Raw genomic sequence first — 11,605 nt, 5'->3', positions numbered from 1 at the left:
TTCATTTTATTTATATCTTGTCTATATCTAGTCATTTAACTGTTCATAACATTTATTTTACTTAATACAGGAGGTGAAAATAATCTTTATAGAAATTCCTGAAAATGAGTTTGTCTCACCAGCGAATGTGGAGTCGTTTATGAAGAGACTTTGCCAAAACCCAAAGATTTCAGCCAATGAAAGGAGGAGTTAGAAACATTGGTTATGGTGTAGGCTTCTGATTGGTCAAAGGAATTCCTCCTGTCCTCCCTATGGAAGGCTCAGTGTAGTTCTAAACATGAACAGGAGTGGTCAGTGGACGTTTCTGCACACAAATGCTCACGAGATAAAGGAAAGTACTTTAGTAATGGAGAAGGCATTTCAGGTTAGTTTTTCCAACATTCTTAGGGGATATTATTGGTGCTGTGAGGCTTTGTATGCTTCGTGAACCATTGTCTAGCGTGAAAATGTCCTTCGAAGGAAGGAGTGTTGTCGTCACAGAATCTGAAATTTTGCAGTTTTCAAAAATAGTTTGAGACTGGAAAGTCCTTTGGAGCTGGAAGCCCACAGTGTCATTCTTCAAATTTGACTTGTATACGTTTTTAAAAATTGACTTTCCAAAATTCTGAGGTTCTTGAACAACGTATTTGTGGTGGGGGTCTATAGCAGAACGTTCATCGTAAGTGTAGTGAGGTGCTGAGGGTGGTACCACGTGACACCTGATGTGGATAACTGGACTCTTTTTAATTAAAACAACACAGACAGACCCCCCTCTGAAAACCTTTGGCGATCTCGGGAAATGGGGCAAGGAGGATCCAGCTAGTTCGATTTATTGGGCTCTAATTTCCAAGCTTGTTAAAAATGATGATTATGGATGGTGAAACAAATCCAGAGTTACATACGGGTAAATATATTGAACAATAGATCTATACAGAGCTTTCAGGAATCTGCTCGATTTCAGTTTCCGCGTGAAGTTGTTTATATAAAAGAAGGGAACCGGTCGTTAAAAGAAGCAGTAGCAGATCAGGCAATATTTACGCTCCCATTATCAATAAGCCAAAATTCAAGTGAGGGAAATCGCATAGTTGGATTCGAATTGACATTACGGAAAACTGAGATGTCGTCATCGATGTCCAAAAAAACCTCGAAAATTTTGGGTTTACTTTCAATTTCTCTCTCTGGGTGACATTGGTCATCAACAGCCTTCGTGACGAATTCACGAATGTTTTGTTCTAGTTTTCAAAATACTCAGCAAGCTTATAGAAATATAAAGCAGTACAGATGGAATTAATTAATTCAATATAAAATGGAGTAACATAAATAAAATAAAGAAAAAGAAAGGCAGGCATATATTCATCAGTGAAATATAAACCTATGGAGCTAAAAGTGTCTGAATACCGGTTTTAACAATAAAATTCCCTTCTCGGTCTGTAACAAATGTTAATTTTATGAAAAAATTACAATTATTCAGTCACCTTCCAATGCATATATATATATATATATATATATATATATATATATATATATATATATATAGAGAGAGAGAGAGAGAGAGAGAGAGAGAGAGAGAGATAATAATATATAATAATGATTATATATAGAGAGAGAGAATAATAATAATAATAATAATAATAATAATAATGATAATAATAATAATTCCAATATTTACATTGGCTATTACAAATTTACATTGCATTAAAAATGTTACAACATCGTAGTACAAATTAGTTATTTATATAGACAGATTATTTTAGACGAGGTTATGTATAGCTATAATATAGAACTAATTAAAGCTCTGGAAATTGTACATATTGAAAAAATGAATTTTCCTAACAGTACAAGAATATTAAAACTCTTAGCAAGCTAAAATATAAACAATACAAATAAAAGTATACTTCTCTAAGAAATAAAATTATCTTCAGCAAGATTAAAATTTTACTTCAAAATCACTTTTAAAATGTAGTCATTTATAAAACTGTAATTCACTATATCATAAATCCATAAAATAATAGAGCAATTTCTATAAAATCATATTGATTTCTTCAATAAATATTGAAAACCATTGGGATATACTCCAGGTTTTCATTTGTCCATGGTTGTGAAAAGGGAACGACTGAGGGAACAAACCATTTAAGAGTGATAGATCTGTCTCCTGAAGGCAGACTTCCAAAACAGTTACTGTACCGCTCGATAAGAGAGTTTCATAAATTCACACTGTAAAGGAAACCCTTAAAGAGATTGTTACTTACGTGTTCAGAGAAATCCTTAGCCAGTTGTCTACCTTCTCTGCATTATAGGCAGTGAAAAGCCTTAATGCAAATGCACTGCGACATCCACGAGGGAGGACAATGCTGCAACATGATTGCCATAGCAGAAATAGTTGTATGGACGTATACTTGCAGCTATGGGTGACTTCAAATGCCTGCTCAAGCCGGACGACAATATAAACACACCTGAACAGCTTGTAACTACTGCCCCTCTAATTTTCAGCGGGTATATTTTCTAGTATATATATACTCTAAATAAACCAAGAGGTCATAATAATCTCCCAAAATAATGAAACACAAATAAACTTTATTGCATAAACTAATTTGGATACATAAAACAATAATCCATGAAATAATTTAAAAATGTAAAACACTATACGTCATAATCGTAGTACGGTACACTTTCATTCATATTTTGTTAACAGGGAGAGAAAGAACGTTGTCCGAAAGTCTCAGTCAAATGCAAAAAAAAAATTGGAAATGTTCAAGAGTAAAGTGCCATTATTAATAATTTTAGGTACTTAGTTATATTGCCATACATTGACGGAAGGTCTGAAACATGTTGGGCCAAAATTTCAAGAAGATACAGTTGATATTTAAAAAGATATTTAAGAAAACCTGTGCACCGCAGGCCTTGAAATGGTCAGTAACTGCCTCTAACAGATGAACCCCAAAGGGCACTGACTATACTTTTTGTATGTGTTGTTTTGAGATGTAGCGTTTCCTCTGTCATGTTACGAGTTCAGCACCTCATTGGCGTGATCGGTATGGTGTTAGCGTGCCACCTCGGTGGCTGCGAATTCGATTCTCGGGCATTTCATGAGGGGTTAGAGATGTGTATTTCTGGTGATAGAAATTCACTCTCGACGTGGTTCGGAAGTCTTGTAAAGCCGTTGGTCCCATTGCTGAATAACCAGTGGTTCCATGCAACGTAAAAAGTTACGAGTTCAGTGGAACATTGTAGGTACCCTTGTTGCATATGTGATGCAAAAACTTGAGCTAGTTTGTACAAAAGGAATTAACAATGTTCAAACCTTTATTACCATTTAAGACCATCCAATGCATCTTATTAAATTGCCAGGAGATGCCTAGATCACCATTGCTTTGCCTTGAGAATAGCCTCCAGGAGTGTTACTCTGCTCTGGTGGGCACCACTTTTTAAACCTGTCTATGACACCATGGGACGGTACGTACCTGCCATCAGTGCACCGCAGCATCCTTTCGACCCCTAGCAGCAACTCCTTTCATTCCTTTTACTGTACCTCTGTTAATATTCTCTTTCTTCCATCTCACATTCCACTCTCTCCAAGCAATTGTTTCCAAGTGCAAATGTAAGGTTGTCCTCTTGTTACACCTTTCAAACCTTTTTCGTGTCAAATTTCTGTTTTAACGCTGAATGACCTCATATGTCCCAGCACTTAGCCTTCAGCCTAAATTTTATATTCTATTCTGATTCTATCCAAAAACAAATGCAGGAATGCACTGAAGGGAGGGGAAATAAGAAAACTCACAAAGAAAAGGGAAGATTATAGGTGCTTGTCACTATTGAATTATCATTGATACAGTGCTCCCTTCTATGAATAGAGTAGGAATGTGGAAATGATTTGGAAATGCAATTTCAGCCTGAAATATGTAATGTTTTAGTTACCAGAGATTATAACGTAGAATGACATAATTGTATATTTTAACAAAATATTTTGGGCATAATTTTCACCATGGATGATTGCTCAACTATAAAATGTGAAAAGATTCCATACACACCATCCTAATTACTAGATGATTGATATCAAAATTCTCTAAATTGCCCAATATAAGCATCAGACGTCACTGACCATCTACTTTTAAATTCATTGTAATTACCTCTACCTCTTTCTCAAACAAGGCGTAATCCGACCTCCAGCTTACTGTTTAACATGCACATTATTTTGTACATTTTCATTCTAATAAATAAATGATAAATATCCTTTCGTAAAATTCCTGTATCTTTAATATCGCTTCTCTACATATCTCCATTTTTATTTTTTCTTGTCTAACTTATACCGTCCTGCTTTAGACGAATAACTTCCATCCACAGTACAGTAAGGCATTTCTCACGTTTATTCCGTAGCCAAATAAAATTTTGTGATTTTGAAAGAGAGCCCGAATAACTTGATACCCATATCTAACACAGGTCCGCCAAAAAAGAAGAAACAGAATAACAGGCCTTCTGTAAGCATTACTTAAGGCACTTTTTACTGTACCTCCGTACATATTGTCTATTTTCCATATGACTTCCCACCCTCTTTAACAAGTGTTTCATAGTGCAACTGAGAAGCCTCCTCCTGTGTACACCTTTCAAACCTTCTTACTGTCAGTTTCCGTTTCAGTGCTGAATGACCTCGCAGGTCCCCATCGCTTGGTTTTAGGCCGAAATTCTGTATTCTTCCCTTCCAACAACAAACCTTTAGAAGAGAAGAAAATCACGACGCAAATAGGTTGATCATCGGCCGCTACATTCTCGTAAATGATTTACAATTTTCTTTGTTCCAATGACGCCGAGTAAGGTAACCTCCTCCGTGTCGTGAAGTAGGCTTATCATTGCTTGTCCAAACCTCCCCCCAACCCCCCCCAACCCCCCCCAACCCCCACAAAAAAAAAAAAAAAAAAAAAAAAAAAAAAAAAACTTCCCTTTCATTCCCAGGAAAAGAGGGATGAGGCTGAGAGCACCAGCTGCATCACCCTCCGCCTGACCTCCTCCAACCTGTCCAATTACTTCCTGTCGTCCACCTACCTTCCCACCTTCGTCGTGGCGGTGATTGGCTACATGACCTTCTTCTTCCCCGTGAACGACTTCAGCGATCGGTTCATCGTCAGCCTCACGGGCCTTCTCGTCGAGGCGGCCTTCTTCATGCAGGTACAGAGGGAGAGAGAGAGAGGGAAAGAGATGCCTTCTAAATTGCGTCCACACGGTCGAACAATGTCCGATGGACAAACATTGTTACCATATCATAGCCGAAGCAGGGTGACGTCATAAGTGTTGAAACGATGGAAGTAGATCTGGCAACAAACAGTGGCACCTGATGAGGTTGTATACCACTGTTTTTACTCTGCTCACAAGGCAAAGACCGGCAGACAATTGTTGATTGGTAACAATGTTTGTCCGTCGGACATTGTTCGACCGTGTGGACGCACCTGTAGACAGTATAACTACTATGTCTTCAAGTTTGGAGTACTAGCAATTAGGAAAGCAACAGGTGTTGATTATAACTTCAGGATATTCGTGCATGAAAGAAGTTAACGTTAGATTTCCGTCTAGATGGTGATATGTTATCCCAGATCCCAATGTATTAGTAGGTGAATATATCTTGGTCTAGACGCCTGAATAACGGGGGAAATAAGTTTTTACTCTAGTGGTTAATACTTTTGATTTGGTTGGGCTCAGGTTCTTAAAAGTATATAAAAAACGAACTAATAACCTATATCAGAAGTGTCATGTTAAGAAAAAAAAAAACTATGAATTTCTATTAGTGAAATGACCCATAGGCAGCACATGAATATTCAGCAGTGTTTTTAACATTCTGATTCTACTCTCTCCTTCCAGACAAGTTCTTCTATCCCGCAGACAGCTTACATCAAAATGATTGACATCTGGTTCATGTTCTGCATCGTGTATTTCTTCCTCCTGATGACTGCTCTACTTCTCATCAATAAATGCCTGGTAAGAAATGGGAGAAAAATTATGCACGATCAAGCACTAGGCCTAAGTCCCTCCCTCGCTCAGTGATTAGACATAACCTGGAAAAATGCGTTCTGGCTCATAAGCCAAGCTGGACCTGACGTGCTAATTTGAAGGAGTGATCGTAACTCACACTTTAGTGATGAGTTGTATCCCAAATAATAAATTCTGTGATAAACATGCGCTGTATAACTTGCACCTTTATGCTATGTTGCTGGCTTTGCAAGAATGTGGTGAAATACTGTAAGGCACTCGAGGTCTTTCTCTCTATGCATCGGTATCTGCGTGTCTAATGGACATCAAATGAGAAGAGTATCATCATTTGCATAAGACACCAGCTTTTCATCTAGACCTAGCCTTACATGCATTATACAAAAGTAAACAGGATTGGTACAAGGACGCTACCTAGAGTAACCCAAAAGATTACATTACATCTGTATTCATTGGTTGGTTACAAAATCTAATTATAATGTTGAAAATGCTGTTCTACTCTTGTCTGTCTCAATGTTTGAAAACTCAATTTGAATACCCAGAATCCCAGGGTCGGCTATGCTTAAGCGCTTACATCCTGCAGTTCTGGGATATATGCTTAGATCTCCTGAACTTGTAGACTCATAAAGAAGAAAGGGAATGAAGAGATATTTGAATGGGAGGTGGGAGAAACATGTCAAGAATTTCTGTATACATTTTCACATATGTTCCTTTGAACTATTTAAAAAAAATGATAATGAAATCTCAGTGTGCTCGAAGGTTAGAGCTTATTAGTGGTTCAGGTGAAAAAAAAACCCCAAAAAATATTCAAAGTCACAAGTTAACGAGTAGTACTTTGGCTTATCTCCGCAGGAAATGGCAAAGAAAGAAGATAAGAGTCTGGAGGAGGTGAGCCTGGAACCACGAGCAATGACATCGAGGGGTTGTTGTCATTTCGTCAAGGGCGTCATCAGCCTTCCAATGCCCAAACGACCTGGCGAATGGAACGCGGCCGCTGTTAGACTGAATCGCATCTGTTGGACATTTTTTCCTCTCTTGACTCTTGTATCCCTTATTAGCTATTTCAGTTACGCTCGCATTCTCAGCCAGGTAAAACCTATGGTTCTCGAGTAAAGGGAGAGGGCGTGCAGTAATTATCATCGGTCTAAAGCTGTTTGGTGCCTACTTTGGCTTGTTATCTACGCGTCACCTACTCCTAGGTACTAGTACTATAAACATGGCGGAAGCTCCTTGGGACGTCGTGTTTAGTACTAGCCCCTTGGGAATCAAAGAATTATATGCACACATTTCTGTATCATGTGGTGGACAAAATATATGAAAACTCACTAGTTATATACTGGTCACTAAACCAACATTTGCCTTAATGGAAGTGATGCATGTTCACAAACTATTGCTCATTACGAAGCAAAAGAAGACTTTACATAGGAGAAAAAAACAGTTTGAATTATAATTGCTGTTGAATAAAAATAGCAACAATATAGTATACGGTTGCTGTTGAGGGACAAGCATCACTTTACTATTAGTTAAGAGGAAATTAGCAAGTTAACTCTCTTCGGATCTACATCACTCAATCGAGTTTTCTATACAGCCACTACAGCGTATAATCAAAAGCCACCGAAATTAGATACATCTTTCGGTGGTCTCGGTATAATGCTGCATGAGCCGCGACCCATGAAACTTTAACCACAGCCTATCCTATATTGTTATTTTTCAGAAGCACAATCATGGCTAACTTAAACTTAAAAAAAAAAGTACTGAGGCTACATTGCTGTAATTTGGTATGTTTAATGGTTGGAGGGTGGATGATCAACATACCAATTTGCAGCCCTCTGGCCTAAGTAGTTTTTAAGATCTGAGGGCGAACAGGAAAAGTGCGAACGGACAAACAAAAGCAGGCACAATAATGTTCTTCTACATAAAACTAAAACTATTGTCTTGTTTTCTAAGTGGAGATACTCGAGTCTTATGAAATTGATTTATGAAGCAGCGTAAAACTAAGTATTAATAGAAGCTCATAAAATTCATGTTAGCAATCCATGGTTTGGTTTAATAGCATACTACGCTTTGTATAGTTTAGTCCGTACATACATAGATTTTATGGGGGCGATTTACCTTCGTTCTACTTTGAAAGACATTTGTAAATTTCTGGTATCAGCAACTTCAGGAAATGTTATATACATATAATATATATTTAATATATATATATATATATATATATATATGTGTGTGTGTGTATATATATATATATATATATATATATATATATATATATATATATATATATATATATAAATGTATATATTCCATTTCATAGCTTGAACTTATCTTTAAGAACACCGATTCAGCTATGGTACTAGGTAACCACGTAAAGTTTATCATGATACCATATTTTTATACACAAAAGCACCTTAAAGGATTACACACGTGAACGCATGCACTCGCTTATTGAAAGATGACTAGAAATCTTTTTTTTTATCACAAAAATAAAAGTAATTCCATATAAGGCCGCCTTTTGGTGTTATATGTGTGTCAGCTTGGATTTTAAAGAAAACTTCATTTTACCGAGATGAACCGCAAGATGGTCCTCTGGTTAGGTTACAGTTCAGACATCATCATCAGCAAAATGTAACTACGATTTGTAAACATAACAATATAATATATAATATATATATAAATATAAGATATAATAATATTTATATTATCTATTAATATATATTATATACATAATGTATATATATATATATATATATATTCTTTATGAAAGACATCCATCAATGACTGACGTTTGTTTTGATGATAATAATAAAAATAACGGTAATTTTCTGTTATTAGTTCCCGCTGTGATTAATGGTTAATTATTTTACTTTATTTTTTTATTTCAATAAACTGATATGAGACATTACTAACTCAGGAGACAAATTAAAAACACTGCATGCTCTGACCAGAAGAAGACATCTGCTGGAATAGGTCTAGATATCCGACTATTTGCCCACTTTGACAGAGATCTTCTATTAGAAGTCTTCATCAAGGGGACAGAGCATACTCGAAGGAAGAGTTACCCCCTTTCTGCAGAGCCGGTCTTCTAGATTATTCCAACTGATTGACCAGAAGGAAGACATTTGCTAGAATAGGCTAGATCCGATTATTTGCCTGCTCTGACAGAGATCTTCTATTAGAAGTCTTCATCAAGGACAGAGCATACTAGAAGGAAGAGTTACCTCCCTTTCTGCAGAGCCGTCTTCTAGATTATTCCAACTGATTGACCAGGAGGAAGACATTTGCTAGAATAGGTCTACATATCCGACTATTTGCCGCTTTGACAGAGAATTCTATTAAAGTCTTCATCAAGGGACAGAGCATACTAGAAGAATTTAGTTACCCCTTTCTGCAGCCGGTCTTCTAGATTATTCCCACTGATTGACCAGTAAGGGAAAGACATCTGCTGGAATAGGTCTAGATATCCGACTATTTGCCTGCTCTGACAGAGAATCTTCTATTAGAAGTCTTCATCACGGGACAGAGCATACTAGAAGGAAGAGTTACCCCTTTCTGCAAGCCGGTCTTCTAGATTATTCCACTGATTGACCGGAGGAAGACCATTTGCTAGAATAGGTCTACATATCCGACTATTTGCCTGCTTTGACAGAACTTCTATTAGAATTCTTCATCAAGGGACAGAGCATACTAGAAGGAAGAGTTACCCCTTTTCTGCAGAGCCGTTCTTCTAGATTATTCCAACTGATTGACCAAAGGAAGACATTTGCTAGAATAGGTCTAGATATCCGATTATTTGCCCACTTTGACTGAGAACTTCTATAGAAGTCTTCATCAAGGGACAGAGCATACTAGAAGGAAGAGTTACCCTTTCTGCAGAGCCGGTCTTCTAGATTATTCCAACTGATGACAGGAGGAAGACATTTGCTAGAATAGGTCTAGATATCCGACTATTTGCCTGCATTGACAGAGAACTTCTATTAGAAGTCTTCATCAAGGGACAGAGCATACTAGAAGGAAGAGTTTACCCCTTTCTGCAGAGCCGTCTTCTAAGATTCCAACTGATTGACCAGGAGGAAGACATTTGCTAGAATAGGTCTAGATATCCGACTATTGCCGCATTGACAGAGAACTTCTATTAGAAGTCTTCATCAAGGGACAGAGCATACTATAAGGAAGAGTTACCCCTTTCTGGCAGAGCCGGTCTTCTAGATTATTCCAACTGATTGACCAAGGAAGACATTTGCTAGATAGGTCTAGATATTCGACTATTTGCCCACTTTCACAGAGAACTTTTCTAGAAAGTCTTCATCAAGGGACAGAGCATACTCGAAGGAAGATTTCCTCTTTCTGCAGAGCCCGGTCTTCTAGATTATTCCACTATTGACCAGAAGGAAGACTCTGCTAGAATAGGTCTAGATATCCGAACTATTTGCCCTGCATTGACAGAGAACTTCTATTAGAAGTCTCATCAAGGGACAGAGCATACTAGAAGGAAGAGTTCCCCCTTTCTGCAGAGCCGGTGCTTCTAGAGTATTTCCACTGATTGACCAGAAGGAAGACATTTGCTAGAATAGGTCTAGATATCCGATTATTTGCCCACCTTTGAGCTGAGAACTTCTATTAGAAGTCTTCATCAAGGGACAGAGCATACTAGAAGGAAGAGTTACCCCTTTCTGCAGAGCCGGTCTCTAGATTATTCAACTGATTGACCAGGAGGAAGACATTTGCTAGAATAGGTCTAGATATCCGACTATTTGCCTGCATTGACAGACAACTTCTATTAGAAGTCTTCATCAAGGGACAGAGCATACTAGAAGGAAGAGTTACCCCTTTCTGCAGAGCCGGTCTTCTAGATTATTCCAACTGATTGACCAGAAGGAAGACATTTGCTAGAATAGGTCTAGATATTCGACTATTTGCCCACTTTCACAGAGAACTTTTTCTAGAAATCTTCATCAAGGGACAGAGCATACTCGAAGGAAGATTTCCTTCTTTCTGCAGTGCGGTCTTCTAGATTATTCCAACTGATTGACCAGAAGGAAGACATCTGCTAGAATAGTTCTAGATATCCGACTATTTGCCCACTTTCACAGAGATCTTCTATTAGGAGTCTTTATCAAGGGACAGTGCATACTCGAAGGAAGATTTCGTTTTTTCTGCAGAGCCGGTCTTCTAGATTATTCCAACTAATTGACAAGAAGGAAGGCATCTGCTAGAATAGGTCTAGATATCCGACTATTTGCCCGCTTTGGCAGAGAACTTCTATTAGAAGTCTTCTCAAGGGACAGAGCATACTCGAAGGAAGAGTTCTTCTTTCTGCAGAGCCGGTCTTCTAGATTATTCCAACTGATTGACCAGAAGGAAGACATCTGCTAGAATAGGTCTAGATATCCGACTATTTGCCCGCTTTGACAGAGAACTTCTATTAGAAGTCTTCATCAAGGGACAGAGCATACTCGAAGGAAGATTTCCTTCTTTCTGCAGAGCCGGTCTTATAGAATATTCCAACTGATTGACTACAAGGAAGACATCTGCTAGAATAGGTCTAGATATCCGACTATTTGCCCGCTTTGACAGAGAACTTCTATTAGAAGTCTTCATCAAGGGACAGAGCATACTCGAAGGAAGAGTTCCTTCTTTCTGCAGAGCCGGTCTT

The 11,605-nt window shown here is 37.8% G+C and overlaps 1 protein-coding gene across 1 annotated transcript; it reads left to right on the top strand.

Moving 5' to 3' along the window:
- The first annotated feature begins 239 nt into the window (after positions 1-239).
- On the top strand, positions 240-6,553 carry LOC135202003 (ligand-gated ion channel 50-like). The gene is made up of 3 exons (XM_064231276.1): positions 240-364; positions 4,927-5,139; positions 5,827-6,553. Exons 1-3 carry the CDS (start codon positions 278-280, stop codon positions 6,007-6,009), a joined length of 483 nt encoding a protein of 160 aa, XP_064087346.1. The 5' UTR covers positions 240-277; the 3' UTR covers positions 6,010-6,553.
- The last annotated feature ends 5,052 nt before the right edge of the window (positions 6,554-11,605 follow it).

This window comes from Macrobrachium nipponense, chromosome 30 (assembly GCF_015104395.2).
Source record: "Macrobrachium nipponense isolate FS-2020 chromosome 30, ASM1510439v2, whole genome shotgun sequence".
Taxonomy (NCBI): Eukaryota; Metazoa; Arthropoda; class Malacostraca; order Decapoda; family Palaemonidae; genus Macrobrachium; species Macrobrachium nipponense.
Note: the sequence above shows the minus strand (reverse complement) of the source record. Positions and strands in the feature narration are given on the sequence as shown.